The sequence below is a fragment of the Aspergillus wentii genome, assembly GCF_001890725.1.
Source record: "Aspergillus wentii DTO 134E9 unplaced genomic scaffold ASPWEscaffold_3, whole genome shotgun sequence".
Taxonomy (NCBI): Eukaryota; Fungi; Ascomycota; class Eurotiomycetes; order Eurotiales; family Aspergillaceae; genus Aspergillus; species Aspergillus wentii.
The window spans coordinates 1,809,506-1,823,129 of NW_024467834.1; the positions used below are offsets into that span (position 1 = coordinate 1,809,506).

General features: G+C 48.9%; 9 protein-coding genes across 9 annotated transcripts; 4 read left to right on the top strand and 5 right to left on the bottom strand.

Annotated features, from left to right (window-relative positions):
• Positions 1-22: 22 nt before the first annotated feature.
• ASPWEDRAFT_170467 (uncharacterized protein) lies at positions 23-595 on the bottom strand (the record flags this gene model as incomplete). The annotated part of the gene is made up of 1 exon (XM_040830627.1): positions 23-595. One exon carries the CDS (start codon positions 593-595, stop codon positions 23-25), a length of 573 nt encoding a protein of 190 aa, XP_040690643.1.
• Positions 596-1,124: 529 nt separating this feature from the next.
• ASPWEDRAFT_26401 (alpha/beta hydrolase) lies at positions 1,125-1,919 on the bottom strand (the record flags this gene model as incomplete). The annotated part of the gene is made up of 2 exons (XM_040832849.1): positions 1,125-1,454; positions 1,506-1,919. The coding sequence occupies 2 exons, from the start codon at positions 1,917-1,919 to the stop codon at positions 1,125-1,127; spliced, it is 744 nt and encodes a 247-aa protein (XP_040690644.1).
• A 187-nt stretch (positions 1,920-2,106) lies between these two features.
• ASPWEDRAFT_50340 (NAD(P)H-quinone oxidoreductase) lies at positions 2,107-3,249 on the bottom strand (the record flags this gene model as incomplete). The annotated part of the gene is made up of 4 exons (XM_040837420.1): positions 2,107-2,736; positions 2,783-2,874; positions 2,926-3,192; positions 3,237-3,249. 4 exons carry the CDS (start codon positions 3,247-3,249, stop codon positions 2,107-2,109), a joined length of 1,002 nt encoding a protein of 333 aa, XP_040690645.1.
• A 155-nt stretch (positions 3,250-3,404) lies between these two features.
• On the bottom strand, positions 3,405-4,282 carry ASPWEDRAFT_58691 (uncharacterized protein; the record flags this gene model as incomplete). Its single annotated transcript, XM_040838399.1, has 3 exons — positions 3,405-3,866; positions 3,914-4,109; positions 4,157-4,282. The coding sequence occupies 3 exons, from the start codon at positions 4,280-4,282 to the stop codon at positions 3,466-3,468; spliced, it is 723 nt and encodes a 240-aa protein (XP_040690646.1). The 3' UTR covers positions 3,405-3,465.
• A 900-nt stretch (positions 4,283-5,182) lies between these two features.
• ASPWEDRAFT_131067 (alkene reductase) lies at positions 5,183-6,471 on the top strand. Its single transcript, XM_040829271.1, has 2 exons — positions 5,183-5,403; positions 5,450-6,471. The coding sequence occupies exons 1-2, from the start codon at positions 5,280-5,282 to the stop codon at positions 6,415-6,417; spliced, it is 1,092 nt and encodes a 363-aa protein (XP_040690647.1). The 5' UTR covers positions 5,183-5,279; the 3' UTR covers positions 6,418-6,471.
• Positions 6,472-6,816: 345 nt separating this feature from the next.
• ASPWEDRAFT_67288 (flavin monoamine oxidase family protein) lies at positions 6,817-8,489 on the top strand. Its single transcript, XM_040838899.1, has 3 exons — positions 6,817-7,025; positions 7,070-7,317; positions 7,366-8,489. The coding sequence occupies exons 1-3, from the start codon at positions 6,848-6,850 to the stop codon at positions 8,416-8,418; spliced, it is 1,479 nt and encodes a 492-aa protein (XP_040690648.1). The 5' UTR covers positions 6,817-6,847; the 3' UTR covers positions 8,419-8,489.
• Positions 8,490-8,851: 362 nt separating this feature from the next.
• ASPWEDRAFT_58694 (uncharacterized protein) lies at positions 8,852-10,588 on the top strand (the record flags this gene model as incomplete). The annotated part of the gene is made up of 5 exons (XM_040838400.1): positions 8,852-8,885; positions 8,990-9,315; positions 9,358-9,580; positions 9,623-9,962; positions 10,012-10,588. The coding sequence occupies 5 exons, from the start codon at positions 8,852-8,854 to the stop codon at positions 10,532-10,534; spliced, it is 1,446 nt and encodes a 481-aa protein (XP_040690649.1). The 3' UTR covers positions 10,535-10,588.
• Positions 10,589-11,001: 413 nt separating this feature from the next.
• ASPWEDRAFT_38627 (Zn(II)2Cys6 transcription factor) lies at positions 11,002-12,886 on the top strand. Its single transcript, XM_040834919.1, has 4 exons — positions 11,002-11,060; positions 11,106-11,504; positions 11,548-11,950; positions 11,995-12,886. Exons 1-4 carry the CDS (start codon positions 11,033-11,035, stop codon positions 12,473-12,475), a joined length of 1,311 nt encoding a protein of 436 aa, XP_040690650.1. The 5' UTR covers positions 11,002-11,032; the 3' UTR covers positions 12,476-12,886.
• ASPWEDRAFT_170474 (uncharacterized protein) lies at positions 12,491-13,588 on the bottom strand (the record flags this gene model as incomplete). Its single annotated transcript, XM_040830628.1, has 1 exon — positions 12,491-13,588. One exon carries the CDS (start codon positions 13,586-13,588, stop codon positions 12,491-12,493), a length of 1,098 nt encoding a protein of 365 aa, XP_040690651.1.
• Between the last annotated feature and the right edge of the window lie 36 nt (positions 13,589-13,624).

Consider the following 13,624-nt stretch of genomic DNA (forward strand, 5'->3'; position numbering starts at 1 on the left):
ATCAATTTCTAGTCAAGATGAATCAAGGCGAATCATCGCAGCTGCTGCCACACCCATAGTTGACCGAGTTGGTCGGCGCAGTCCACTCATAATCCTTCATCCAAGCCGTGTAATCGCCCTTGTCACTGCAGCGACGACGAGTATATCCCTGAGTGCGGAAGAGCTGCTGCTGAGTCCACACAACATGACACTGGTCGTCATTCCAAGTGCAGAACGTGGTATCCTGCGCCTGGTTGCAGTTCTGCACCTCATACCCAGCACTAACGCCCATATTGAAAATGTCACTCTGGATGCCGGCCGAGATCTCAATCGACGAGGTCTCGCAGGTCTGGTCGCCCGTCATCTTGGTCACCTGGCATTGTTCGGTTCCGGAGCAGTAGACCTTGCCCGAGGCGACTTGCCATGGCGAGTAGGTGATGTCCTGGTTGACGACGTACCAGTCGTTCCAGCATTTGACGCCGGAAGCGTAGTGGTGGATGCTGTCTGAGTTGACGTAGGTGCCTTCGCCGTCGGTGTATTGCGAGTCGTCGCGTTTGAAAGCGGGAGTGCCGGTCACGATGGGGAGGATGGCGAGGGCGAGGGTGAGATATCGCATTTCTGTGATGTTAAATCGTGTCTATGAGAGATAAGGCGAATGTACTGTTAGATGTACTGGAGACTTGAAGATTGAGCTGTCTGGATTGTCTATTTTGATGGGATAGAAGGACATATTTATATGTGAAGACCAGGTCATTTCAATCCTAACTGAAGTTGTATCAACCAGTTGCTCTTTCAGGCAATTGGTCCATACAACTTTACCTTGGTACGTGGAGAGCCAAGATCTTCTATCTGCCTCGGAGGAATTCAGATCTGCATGTACATCTGGGGGCGAAAGGACCTCCCACGGGGAATCCTGATTGATCGGAAGTCTAGATGATCCTCTGCCAAGAGTACGATGCCTTCAACATAAATCACAGCCTAGTGGAGCCCCGATTGATTTCAAGACGAATGGGATGTTTATGCAAAAGACTGCAAGGAATATTTATAAATCAGATGACATCATGGGTAGGCTGTTCAGTCTTGGCTATCAACACCAGTTACTCTTCATGGTAAATGGTTATCCATTATACACAGCGATATAACCATCAGTTCAAATACTTATCCACCCCCCTCGCAATAAAATCAGCCGCATCCTCGGGTCGACTCAAAAACGGCGAATGTCCCGAATCCCAAGTCTCTACATGCTCGAACTTGGCATTGTCAATCATCATCAGCTGCATCTCATACGGAATAGCGATATCATTGCGACAAGCGAGATAGGAGGAAGGAATATCCCAATACGCCGGATAGGACAGGTTAGTAAACGACAAGCTGGCATCGTGAGTGCCCAACATGGCAGCTCGTTTCTCTGCCTCGTCGATGGGCAGGTCGTGGTAGAAGACGTCGATTGGTTTTAGGAAGTGGAGACGGCCGTTCTGGTGTCGTTAGTAAATGACATACATATAAACCAAGGGATGGGGTTATACCTCTTCTTTGAGATACTCGCCTTGATCGATGAATCCTTGCATGTTGGCTAGACTGCCGATGCTTTGTCCTACAGGAACAGCCCAGGCACAGAGAAAGACCAGCGCAACGACACCGCCAGAACGACCTTGTGCGGTGCGGTGGGCCTTGGAAAGGTCTTTCATTGCCTCGCAGCCGGGCACAGCGCCGTACGAGTGCATCACGACTGCTACGTCCTCGCCTGCATCGATGATGTCAAGTACGGCAGATCTGATTGTTTGGACATCGTCGTTGAAGGAATCGGTCTTGTCCGCAGCCACGCCGGGCAATGTGAGGGCGTTGACGGTGAAGCCTTGGTGGTGGAGATGCGGGGTAATGAGGTCGAAGCAGGCGGCGGTATGCCATGCGCCAGGGACGAGGATGAGGTTTTTGGGCATTTTGATAGTATATTTTGATGTAGCAGAGACAGTGAAGATGCAGGTTAATTAAAGGACAGATGGCATTCCGGTCTGAAGGATGAGGCTAAGAAATGGTATGCGTGGGGTCCGACCGTGGATACTGAGTATAGTGGTATTCATGGAGTGTTATTCACCAATATCTTCACATACATATGTATGTATATGTTTATGCATTAAACGACACAATCAACTTGCCCTTGGAAGTGTTACTCTCCAACAGCTTATGCGCCTCAATAACCTCATTAAACGCAAACACCCGCTCGACAAACACCTTGAACGAGCCATCCTTGAACTTGGGCAATGCATGTTCAACCAGCGTATTTCTCAACTTCCTCTGATACTCCACATCGCGACTACGAAGGGTACTTCCCTCCACACGAATCCTCTTAAACAGCAACGGGGCAATATTCACCCCATCAGGCAGCTTGCCACCACCCATCAGGCCGAGCAGCACAACCCGCCCATCACGGGCCGCGGCATTCAGATTGCCCTGGAAGTAAGTCGCACCGATAAAGTCTACGATGAGGTTCACGCCCTCGCCGTTGGTGATCTTGGTGATCTCCCCCGCCCAGTCCTGGGTGCGGTAGTTGAACGCAGCCGTCACGCCGAGTTCGTTGACGAGGAAGTCGATCTTTTCCTGGGACCCGGCAGTGGCGTAGATGGCCTTTGCGCCGTGGGCTTTGGCGAGTTGGATGCCCGAGATGGAGACGGACGAGGCGCCTGCATGCCAGAGGACGGATTGGCCGGGTTGGAAGTCGCCGATCAGGAAGAGAGCTTGCGAGGCAGTGATCCATGTCTTTTTCATTAGCATTTTAAACATGATCTGATATTCATGGGCCTACCTCGGGAACACCGGCGGCTTCTTCCCACGAGAGCTCAGCAGGCTTATGCACGAGCATGTGGATCGACACAACAATATACTCCGCATAAGCACCTACACCATTAGAAATCATGCAAATCATCTAAAGCATCAGACAAAACAAACCGCCATAAGCAAGACCCAAAACCTCATCTCCCACGTTGAAATCCCCCTTGGCATCCGATCCAAACCCCTCAATGGTACCCGAGAACTCCACGCCCAGCGTCTCGGGCGCCTGCGGAGGCAGCGGATACAGACCCTCTCGCTGTAAAAGATCCATGCGGTTCAGACCAAAGGCTTTGATCTTCACCAGCGCCTGGCTATCGCCGGGGACGGGTTTGGGGATCTGGTCGACGAAGAGGGCGTCGGCGGGGCCTTTGCCGTTTTTGATGGCTGATGTTGTTAGTTGGGTTTGATATAGAGGGAGGGGGTATTACAGATTGCTTGCATGGTTGCCATTTTTACGGTATTTGAGGTAAGATAGATGGTGATGTTAATATTCGCGTTAATATTGTGAGTGATGATTTCAATATTTATGATGCAACTGGCTTGATTTATAATCATTTGCAGAGTGGGGATGCCACTGGTATAGATATATTCTACCCGGATGCCCCTCTTTTATCATTACTATCCCATACATAATAGCATCTCTATCCCCAATATCAATTACTCCCTCTTCCGAAAAAACCGCGACGTATCACCCAACGGCAACACCACAATCGAATCCTTCATCATCAAATGCAGCGTCACATACCATCCCACCAACCCCGCCACAAAGCAAAACGCGCCACCGGCCTTTTTCAACCCCAATCCGGCAGTTTCATTCCCATCCGCAATGGCAAAGTAACTCGCAGCGACAGTGAGGAAGCCCATATCGACCAGGAAGAATATGGCAATGTACGCTATATTACTCGGTAGGGAACCGATCAGGAAGGTGAATACGAAAACCGTCCAGAGGATCATGAAGAAGCCGAGCGCGTTGTTGTACTGCACCGTGTCGTTTCCGTAGGCTTGTTCGACGCCAAATGCGGGGGTGAGGATGGCGCCGTAGCCGGCGTAGAAGAGGCCTGTTTATTAGTTAGCATCAGAGTATATGAGTTGTTAGAGGACATACCGAAAGCACTAAAGACCGTGTATGCGAATCCATTTCCAATAGACAGTTCCCATTGGGCAGTAACAACCAGACCAAAGGCAGCGATGAAGAAGAAGTTGCCGATATACGCATTGGTCGTGCTGACGCCTCGCCATTCCATCAGGCTGAGCGAGAGGGTGGTGAGTGTTGTTCCAAAGGCACCGAGGGCGAGGGCGGACTACAGTTCAGTTAGTATATATCAAGTATAGGAGTCAGTATACTCACCCCAGCACCAAGGGACTTTGGCGCTTCATGAGTGCGAATCTGAGGAACAGTTTGCTTCTCGATATCGCCAAACTGGGCGGAATGGTTGCTTCCGTCGATGGTATGTTCGTTCTTGATTGAAGCCATCTTGACCACTGTACAATATATACGACTTGTACAACAACTAATTAATGTTAAAGAGAGACAAAGATCCCAGCACGACGGCACAATTTAAGATAGGAGGTGCAGCTCGATGATCGACAAAATGGTGTTGCGATAAATCACACCATCGTGAGAATTGATGGCGAGAACCCAATCAGGGCTATCGCAACACGGTAACCCCTCGATAACTTAACATGTCTCATTATTGGGATTCAAATAGTTCCATCTGAACTTGTTTGTTGATTTATACTATGGATTTTATTCGATTAGAGGTGGTCTTGTGTATGATGTGATATATTAACTTCCTTGCAATGACATGATTTACCGTGCATGCAGATTTAATTTCGGCATTGTTCAGATGCAATTTACCGATGCTTTACAAATCTAAGATTCTTAAGATATAATGATCAATCCTTGCTATCCTGTATGTGCTGACTCTGACTCTGATTGATGGACGCATAAAGCCACGTTTATATGCAAGGATCGCAGCCAATAATATCCCATCGGCGTAGTCAATTCTTACCAGCAAATGATGTGAGAATAGTTGCAATAAGATTTCTCCACTTTATTCATGCTTAATCCTGGGTTCATCGGTTTTTCTATTACCCTTGAAGTGTTCTTTTCTTGCTCTTTCTATGGCAACTTAGACAGTGTTGTCAAGATATGTCACAGGATAGGACAGTGATATTGGCAATAGTACAGATATCAGACTGACTACAGTACTAATCAAGGCATTGTGCTTTACATAGAAGATTCAATTATCATTGAGACCCTTTATCATTCGGCTATTCGAAATATAGCCGATCCGAAATATTGTGTGGAGAGAAAATTGGGGAACCGAAAATGTTTCCGTTGTTGGAGAAACAACCTCCAACCCCACCACGTCACGACTGAATTATTAATTAATTCACTTTATTTCTAATCCACCATATATAAACTGCCTTGACATCTCTATTTCAATATCAGATTAAACAATTGCATCATGTCGAAGCTCTTCCAGCCCCTCCGCGTGGGCAATGTCCAGCTGCAGCATCGCATCGTCATGGCTCCATTGACCCGACTGCGAGCGGGCGATGACCATGTGCCGCCCTCCATGTCGGTTGACTGTATGTTATCTGCGTGATGTGACGATATCATTTACTTATAACGCAGATTATACCCAGCGAGCCTCTGTTCCAGGCACATTCATCATCGCCGAAGCAACCCTGATCTCACCTGCTCATGGCGGCCTCCCCAATGGACCTGGTCTGTGGACAGAAGACCAGATCAACGGGTGGAAGAAGATCACCGACGCCGTCCACGAAAAGGGCTGTGGCATTTTCTGTCAACTCGTCGCGCTTGGCCGTGCTGCTGATCCAGGCACTTTGGCGAGAGAGGGTGGCTATCCGGTTGTCTCGTCCAGCGCAGTGCCCATGGCAGAGGGCAGCACTGTTCCGAAAGAGTTGAGCGAAGAGGAGATCCAATCGACCATCGCCGACTTTGCCACCGCCGCCCAGAATGCCATCAAGGCTGGATTCGATGGCGTCGAAGTCCACGGTGCCAATGGGTATCTGGTCGACCAGTTCACGCAGGACAACTGCAACAAGCGCACAGATCGCTGGGGAGGCAGCATTGAGAACCGTGCTCGCTTTGGCATTGAAGTCGCCAAGGCCATTGTCAACGCCATCGGATCCGATCGAGTGGGATACAGAATCAGTCCATTCAGCGAATTCCAGGCCATGAGAATGGCCGAGCCAAGGCCTCAGTTCTCCTATTTGGTGGATGAGCTGCGGAAGCTGAAACTCGCCTATCTGCACGTCATTGAGTCGAGAGTGCACAATATCGTCGATGTGGAAAAGACGGAGGGCATTGAATTCGCACTGGATATCTGGGGCAACACATCGCCGGTCTTTGTTGCTGGTGGATTCTCACCGGAGACTGCGCACCGTGCTGTTGATGAAGAATATCATCAGAATGAGGTGGCGGTGGTCTTTGGACGCCACTTCATCGCCAATCCCGACTTGCCGTTTAGGATTCAGAATGGGCTGCCGTTGACCAAGTATGATCGGTCGTCGTTTTACACGCCCAAGCAGGTGGCGGGATATGTGGACTATCCATTCAGTCCTGAGTTTGGAAAATAGATTAGATGTAGATACTGGTATAGACAAAATTGAAAGATTAAGATTACATCTGACGTGGTTGACAGGTTACACTACACGTAAGAATGCCTATCATAACAATGTCCCCGCATTAGATATCAGAGACTGCCAGTAAATTCTGACCCAAAATAGACCTAGGCATATATGGAATACTTGTTATCAGTGGCAAATGTGGACGATGATTGGTCAACCGAAGTCAGGTTTTCTCGCATTAATAGCCTAATCGGGTAATTCTGAGGATCGTACATCACTCCCCACATCGTCATATCCCCAACATTGGTATCATCCAGCCTCGATGAATCTCTCATTAATACCTCTTTTGGGTAATATTGACATCCACACAACTTCTCCCCTGCTATAAGAATGAGACACTCATCCCCTCTTCTCACCATCGTATCGTACTCAAGTCAAAATGACCTCCCGCGACGGCTTCCACTGGACAGCAGAAACCGGCCTTGCCCAAGGCGTCCCCTCCATCGGTGTCATCTCACCACCTACAAACATCACATCGACTGAGCAGCCATGGGATGTTATTGTCGTTGGCGGAGGATACTCCGGTCTGACTGCCTCTCGTGATGCAGCACTCGCTGGTATTTCCATCATCCTCTACTACGCTTCAGTACTAACAATACAGGTCTCCGCGTCCTTCTCATTGAAGCTCGCGACCGTATCGGTGGCCGCTCCTGGTCGTCCAACATCGGTGGCTATCCATTCGAAATGGGCGGTACCTGGGTCCACTGGGGCCAGCCTCATGTGTGGCGAGAAATCTCCCGATACCAGATGCGGAATGAGCTGGAGTCGTCGTTTGATTTCTCCAGGGGAGTGAACCATTTCCAACTGCGGACGGGTCATGGGGATCAGACGATGAGCCATGATGAGGAGGTGAGTCTACGCAACTATACTGATCACTATAGATAGCTGACGATATAGGACGCCCTTCTTGCCGGTGCGTTGGACAAGTTCGTCAATGTCGACGGAGCAAAGGGCAGGAATATCATGCCGTACGCACATGATACATTCCACGTTGCTGAAGCGCATCAGTACGACAAGATGTCTGTTCAGGATCGACTGAATGCTATTTCCGCTTCGTTGACTCCGAATGAGCGAGCGGTGTTGGAAGCCTTCACTCTCCTCTGCAGCTGTGGGACACTGGAAACCACCAGCTTCCTTGAATTTCTGCATTGGTGGGCTTTGTGTGGATATACCTATCAAGGCTGTCTGGATGCATTAATCACGTACAAATTCAAGGGCGGACAGTCCAGCTTTGCGATTCGGTTCTTCAAAGAAGCGCTGTCTACCGGCAATCTATCCTACGCATTCAACAGTCCTGTCAAAGCCATCAACGATCAGGGAGGTAAAGTGACTCTGACTACTCGAGATGGACGCGAATATACCGCCGCCAGACTCATCTCGACCATCCCATTGAATGTCTTGAATACCATCACATTCAATCCTCCCCTCGACGCCCAACGCACCACAGCAATGAATATCGGCCACGTCAACCAGTGCGTCAAAGTCCACGCCGAAGTCTCCAACAAAGACATGCGTTCCTGGACCGGAATTTCCTACCCCTTTAACAAACTCGTCTACGCCATCGGTGACGGAACCACCCCAGTAGGAAACACGCACATCGTCTGCTTCGGCGGCTACTTTAACCACATCCACCCAGAGGAAGACGTCAACAAGACCAAGAAGGCTGTTGAGAATCTAGCGCCGGGAAATATGGATATCAAGAGACTGGTCTTTCATAACTGGTGCAAAGATGAGTTTGCTAAAGGGGCGTGGTTCTTCTCGCCTCCGGGCCTTTTGTCGAGTTCGTTGGAGACGCTGAGATCTGCGCATGGGAATGTGTACTTTGCAAATTCGGATTGGGCAGTGGGATGGCGTAGCTTTATTGATGGGGCGATTGAGGAGGGGACGAGAGCTGCTATGGCTGTTAAGGAGGACTTGAGGCCGAAGAGTTCTATTCGTTCGAATTTGTAGATAATTTATAGGATTGTGTCCTTTGTCAATCACATATCATATTTCAGACCCAATAATATGGAATATCAGAGTAAAATCAGATACAATAGATGATAAGACTCAAAGTATGACATCAAGTGGAATGGCAGGACCATGCTGAACCTGGAAATATCCAATCTTTTCCAGTGATAGCCATGCCAACCTAGATAGATACTATGATATCAGGCCTACCATAGGTCGAGATAAACTGGAAGGCATTCCTGATTCGCCCTTGCAGATGACTCGTCTTTGAGTTTCTCTCTTTTATAACCGTTTTGGGTAATTTTGACTTCCCCGCACATGTCCATCGTTCTGGATATCTTGAAGTATATTCTGGCTATCAGAGGGGTGGTATTATATTAAGCTGGATATCATTCAAGGTTGTCAAGTATCTTTCTACTATACTACTGACAAGATGGATTCCAGTGACACTATTAAAAATGATAAAGGTTTGCCATCCTACCATCTGCCATATCGTGCTAACCATACCAGGGCAAGACCTCGAGCAACGTACGATCTCTACAGGATCCTCGTCCCATACTAACATCTACAGAAACAACCCAAAGCGAAGGCCAAATCCGCCCACTATGCGTCAAAAACCTCCATATCCAACCACAAAACACCCGACGAATGACGTACTTGGAAACCATATCCGCCAGTTGGGTCATCTGCGACAGCTGGGCCGGAATGGCTGCGACAGTCTCACTGGCCATTGCACAGGGAGGTCCAGTGACTCTGGTATACGGTCCCATTACAACGCTGGTTCTGGTGGGTGGTTGTGCCTTGACGCTAGCTGAGCTGGCGAGTGTATATCCCACCGCTGGTGGACAATATCATTGGACTTCCATCTTGGCTCCGAAGGGAATGAGTCGTGGCCTGGTATGTTTTCTGCTGTGGATGATGCAATTACTGATGAAATAGAGTTATTGCTGTGGTGTTGCGAATGTCTTTGCGTGGATTGCTATCTGCACTGGGATTGCGATTATTCCCTCTCAGCTGGTTGTAGGAATTGCCATCTTCTGGTGTCCGTCTTACTCTCCGCAGCCGTGGCATTACTTCCTTATCTATCAAGCTGTCAATGGACTGGTGTTGCTCTATAACATCACTCTACTGAAAAGATCTCTTTGGATCCATGATGTTTCCTGTAAGTCCTCCCCCTTCAGCATCGCAGCCACTAACAATGCAGTCTTTATCACTCTGGCCAGTTTCCTCGTCATTACCATCACCTGCGTTGCCCGGTCATCCTCCAACTACGGATCATCACGAGATGTATGGGACAACTTCCTCAATAGCAGCGGATGGAGCTCAGGAGTGGCGTTTCTCACCGGCCTTGTCTCTCCCAACTACATGTATGCCGGGATCGACGGTGCGTTGCATCTCGCTGAGGAATGTGAGAATGCAGCAGCTGTCGTCCCTCGAGCTCTCCTCAGCACCATCACGATCGGCTTCATCACGACGTGGCCGTTTATGATTGCCATGCTTTACTGTACCGACGATCTAAATGCTGTTGTGTCATCAGCTACGGGGTATGCAATCCATACTCTCTATAAATATGAAATCTAATTTATTTATCAGAGTCCCAATATATGAAATGTGGCATCAGGCAACCCACTCCCCCATAGCAGCCACCATCTTCATCATTCTCCTCTTCTTCGCAGCCACCTTTGCCCTAACAGGCGCCCAACAAACCGGATCAAGACTCACCTGGTCCTTTGCCAGAGACCACGCCATAGTTGGTAGTAAATGGCTGGGAAAGATGCATCCCACGCTGGACGTCCCCGTGTGGGCACTCATCTTCAACTACGCCATCATGTTCATCATCGGGTGCGTATACCTTGGCTCATCGTCTGCATTCAACGCATTCATCGGAACGGGACTGGTACTGCAGCATATATCCTACGCCTTTCCGGCTATATTGCTAATGTATCGCGGTCGGTCGAGGAAGTGGTTACCTGAGAGTGCTTCGTTTCGGTTGCCGGGTTGGTTAGGGTGGGTGGTTAATATCGTCACTGTGTGCTTTGCGGTGTTGGTGTTGGTTTTTTATGACTTTCCTACTGTTATACCTGTGACGGGGAGTAACATGAGTGAGTTTCTATAGTATTTTGTGTTGATGTTTGCTGATTTGGATATATTATACCGTTGCTGTTCTGGGAGTGATGGCCTTGTTCGCGGGCCTGAATTGGGTGTTTTATGCGAGGAGGACATATCAAGGGCCGCGACTTGATCTGATTGATGGCCAGGAGCAGTAATATCGTTTTTCTTGCATTGTTTTGAGGTTTTCCAAAACTAGATTGTTGCCCGGATACAATTGCGGACGTACATATTCTCGCTGGACAGACACCACTTGACAAAAATGCAGCTCTATACAACAATTTACTAGTATAAGTAAGATAGTTATGGCTACCTGATAGTCTATATCAATTATATTCATGTTATTCTGTCAATTGTCAGTTTGTATACTTCACCTAAAGCACGTCGTATTCGTATTCGCATCGGGCCAACATTCCCCCGACCCCGCATATCCCATCCACCACAATCGATAAAATAGCTTCACCTCAACAATCCATCTCAACCTCATATGTAACCAATCCAGCAGATGACTGCCCCAGGCAGCAAGAACAGAGGTACCCCTCTCCTATCAAATGTAAACCCACCAGCTAATTCCCCAGGCTGCTTCCAGTGTTCCAAACGCCGCATAATCTGCGACTTCGGCGAACCGACGTGCAAAAAGTGCCAGAAAAAGGGCATCGAGTGTTCCGGCCCCGGGCGGTTTCGGTTTACAGAGGGAGTCGCGAGACGGGGGAAGTTGAAGGGATGTTCGATTCCTGTTGCGGATGGGGCGGAGGAGGTAGCGTTTCAGGCGCAGGAGAGGGTTGTGCCGGCGAGGATTCGGTGGAGGGATGAGAGGCCGAAGACGATAAGGAATAAGAATCGGAATAAGGATAAGCAGATTGATGGAGGGCAAGATGGTGATGTTGAAGTCGTGCCTCGTGTTCATGAAGAGAACATGTCGATTGCGCCGTGGATTCCTCAATTGAATCCGCAGACTCGCATGTTCTTTTCGCACTGTAAGTCTTCGCCCTCTTCTCTATATCACCGCTAATTGTGTAGTCGCATTAGAAGTCGCCCCCGTCATGGTCATCCTGGACAACATCTCCAATGGCTATCGCGACGTCCTCCTCCCCATGGCCTGTCAAGATGAAGTCCTCCAGCGCGCCATCAACACCGTCGCTGCCCAGCATCTCGCCGGAAAACAACCCCATCTCCAATCCGCTGCAGACGCAGATCGCGCTGTTATTATATCGCGCCTTCGACAGGATTCCCTACAAGCATCGCCCGATCGCGTATTCAACTTGTCGACATGGGCTACGTTGATTGTCCTACTCGTTGGGGAAACCATCACAGGCAGTTCCGAATATAGTCATTTACTACATATCCTGATGTGTTTGGCGCAGAATATCGGGCAGCTGCAGCAGAGCCCTGCAAATGCGTTTCTCATGCAGCAAACTCATATGTATGTTATCCTATCCTCTAGCGGATATGAAGTACTTATGGAAGGTTCCAATTTCTGGGTCAGCCACTTCTAGGCGAAACACATGGCATCCACGCTCTTGGACTCCCTATCGAACGGTATCTCGACTGGATGGTTTACGATCTCCCACCAGACTCAGAACACCTCCACGTTCTGCATTTATCACGACTTGCATTCATGAAAGCATCTCAGATCTACCTTGGTCGAGCAACAAGCAATCAAGACCAATGGGAGCTGCTCGAAAGTCTGAAACAGCTTATCAGCCAGATAGACCCTGATGCACCTGGCTCGCATGCTTTGGTATGGGTATGTTTTATCGCAGCAGCGGATAGCACTGACCCCGAGCATCGACGCTTCTTCACCGACAGAATGCAGATGGTGTTTGACAAGACAAGGTTCCGGAATATCTGTATGGCGGTTGATTCACTACCTGCTATATGGTCCCAACAGGGCAAAGGAAGATGGACAGAAGAGTTGATTCGACTGTCTCCCACATTGATTATGTGATTTGTATATTAAAAGCTAATGGTAATTCAACATCCTTATGTCCGGGCTGACAGTATCTGTACTCTGGACAGTGAGAGCAGCAGCATCCTGGGCAAACTGGATTGAATCCTCATCAATTCCACCATGACTCTGACTTCGGACGAGTTTCGCAATCAGAGCACCGTTGAACGTATCCCCAGCTCCGTTGACGCTGACCACGTCTTCTTCGCCGACAACAGTACGTGGATAGAAATGGTGTAAAGAAACAGCAGCAGGTGATGTACCATTCCGCACAATCGTCGCCAGTAAGCAGCCATTCTTATCGAGCGTAGTCAAGATCGTTGGTAGATACTGCAGGAGTGCGATAGACTGTTGAATGGCGCGTGGGAGACGAGAGTATATAAGGTTATGCGAAACCGACTGCTTCAAGGTATCGAGCATGACTTTGTATTCTGTTGGTTTGAAGAGGCCATTTTCTTCAGCGGCATTGTATAACCCTTCCAATTCAACCTGATTAGGCGTGATCAAGTCGATGTTATGTTGTGGATATGTTGATTCCAGGGTGATCAAGCCAGGAAATGGTTTCATGAACTGCTTCGCCAGCGGAACCGAGACCGGCTCAATCAGCACCTTTGCATTAACATGTCGAGCACAGTCAATGATTATCGCAGTCACTATAGCCGGATAGTACAAATCCAACAAAACCCACTTTGGCGCGGTACTCTCCATCAACGCCTCCCAATGGCGCCTATAATGCAGCGCATGATGCTGCATGATGGACACATCTGCCATGCCAAAGATGAGGTTCTTCTCTACGTCGTAGTTCCCAATATACGTTCCTGTGTTTCCGTCTGTGGCATCAAGCTTAAGCACACCTTCAGTCGACAGGCCTTCTTCTTTTAGATCTTTCAAAATAAAACTGCCGTTATGGTCGTCCACTATGACTGTTGATAGAGTGACGGATGCGCCAGCGCGACGGGCTGCCAGTGCCATGTTATACGCGACGCCGCCCACGCATTGTGTGATTGTTGCTGGGTTGGAGGACCCTTGGGCGGGCTTCAACTCATCATCTGGAATGTGTATGCAGCTAATGTCCAAGACGCAGGAGCCTATAGCGAGGATGTCTGCAGGCATTGTGTAGTATAAATCAAGCAGATGCAGTGAATTGGT

Bases quoted from the DNA above. Each gene is read 5' to 3' on its own strand.
- ASPWEDRAFT_131067 (XM_040829271.1), top strand. From the start codon at position 5,280: ATGTCGAAGCTCTTCCAGCCCCTCCGCGTGGGCAATGTCCAGCTGCAG. The intron at 5,404-5,449 runs GTATGTTATCTG...CTTATAACGCAG, and splicing joins GCCCTCCATGTCGGTTGACT to ATTATACCCAGCGAGCCTCT.
- ASPWEDRAFT_67288 (XM_040838899.1), top strand. From the start codon at position 6,848: ATGACCTCCCGCGACGGCTTCCACTGGACAGCAGAAACCGGCCTTGCC. The intron at 7,026-7,069 runs GTATTTCCATCA...CTAACAATACAG, and splicing joins TCGTGATGCAGCACTCGCTG to GTCTCCGCGTCCTTCTCATT. The intron at 7,318-7,365 runs GTGAGTCTACGC...CTGACGATATAG, and splicing joins CGATGAGCCATGATGAGGAG to GACGCCCTTCTTGCCGGTGC.
- ASPWEDRAFT_38627 (XM_040834919.1), top strand. From the start codon at position 11,033: ATGACTGCCCCAGGCAGCAAGAACAGAG. The intron at 11,061-11,105 runs GTACCCCTCTCC...CTAATTCCCCAG, and splicing joins CCCAGGCAGCAAGAACAGAG to GCTGCTTCCAGTGTTCCAAA. The intron at 11,951-11,994 runs GTATGTTATCCT...TACTTATGGAAG, and splicing joins CTCATGCAGCAAACTCATAT to GTTCCAATTTCTGGGTCAGC.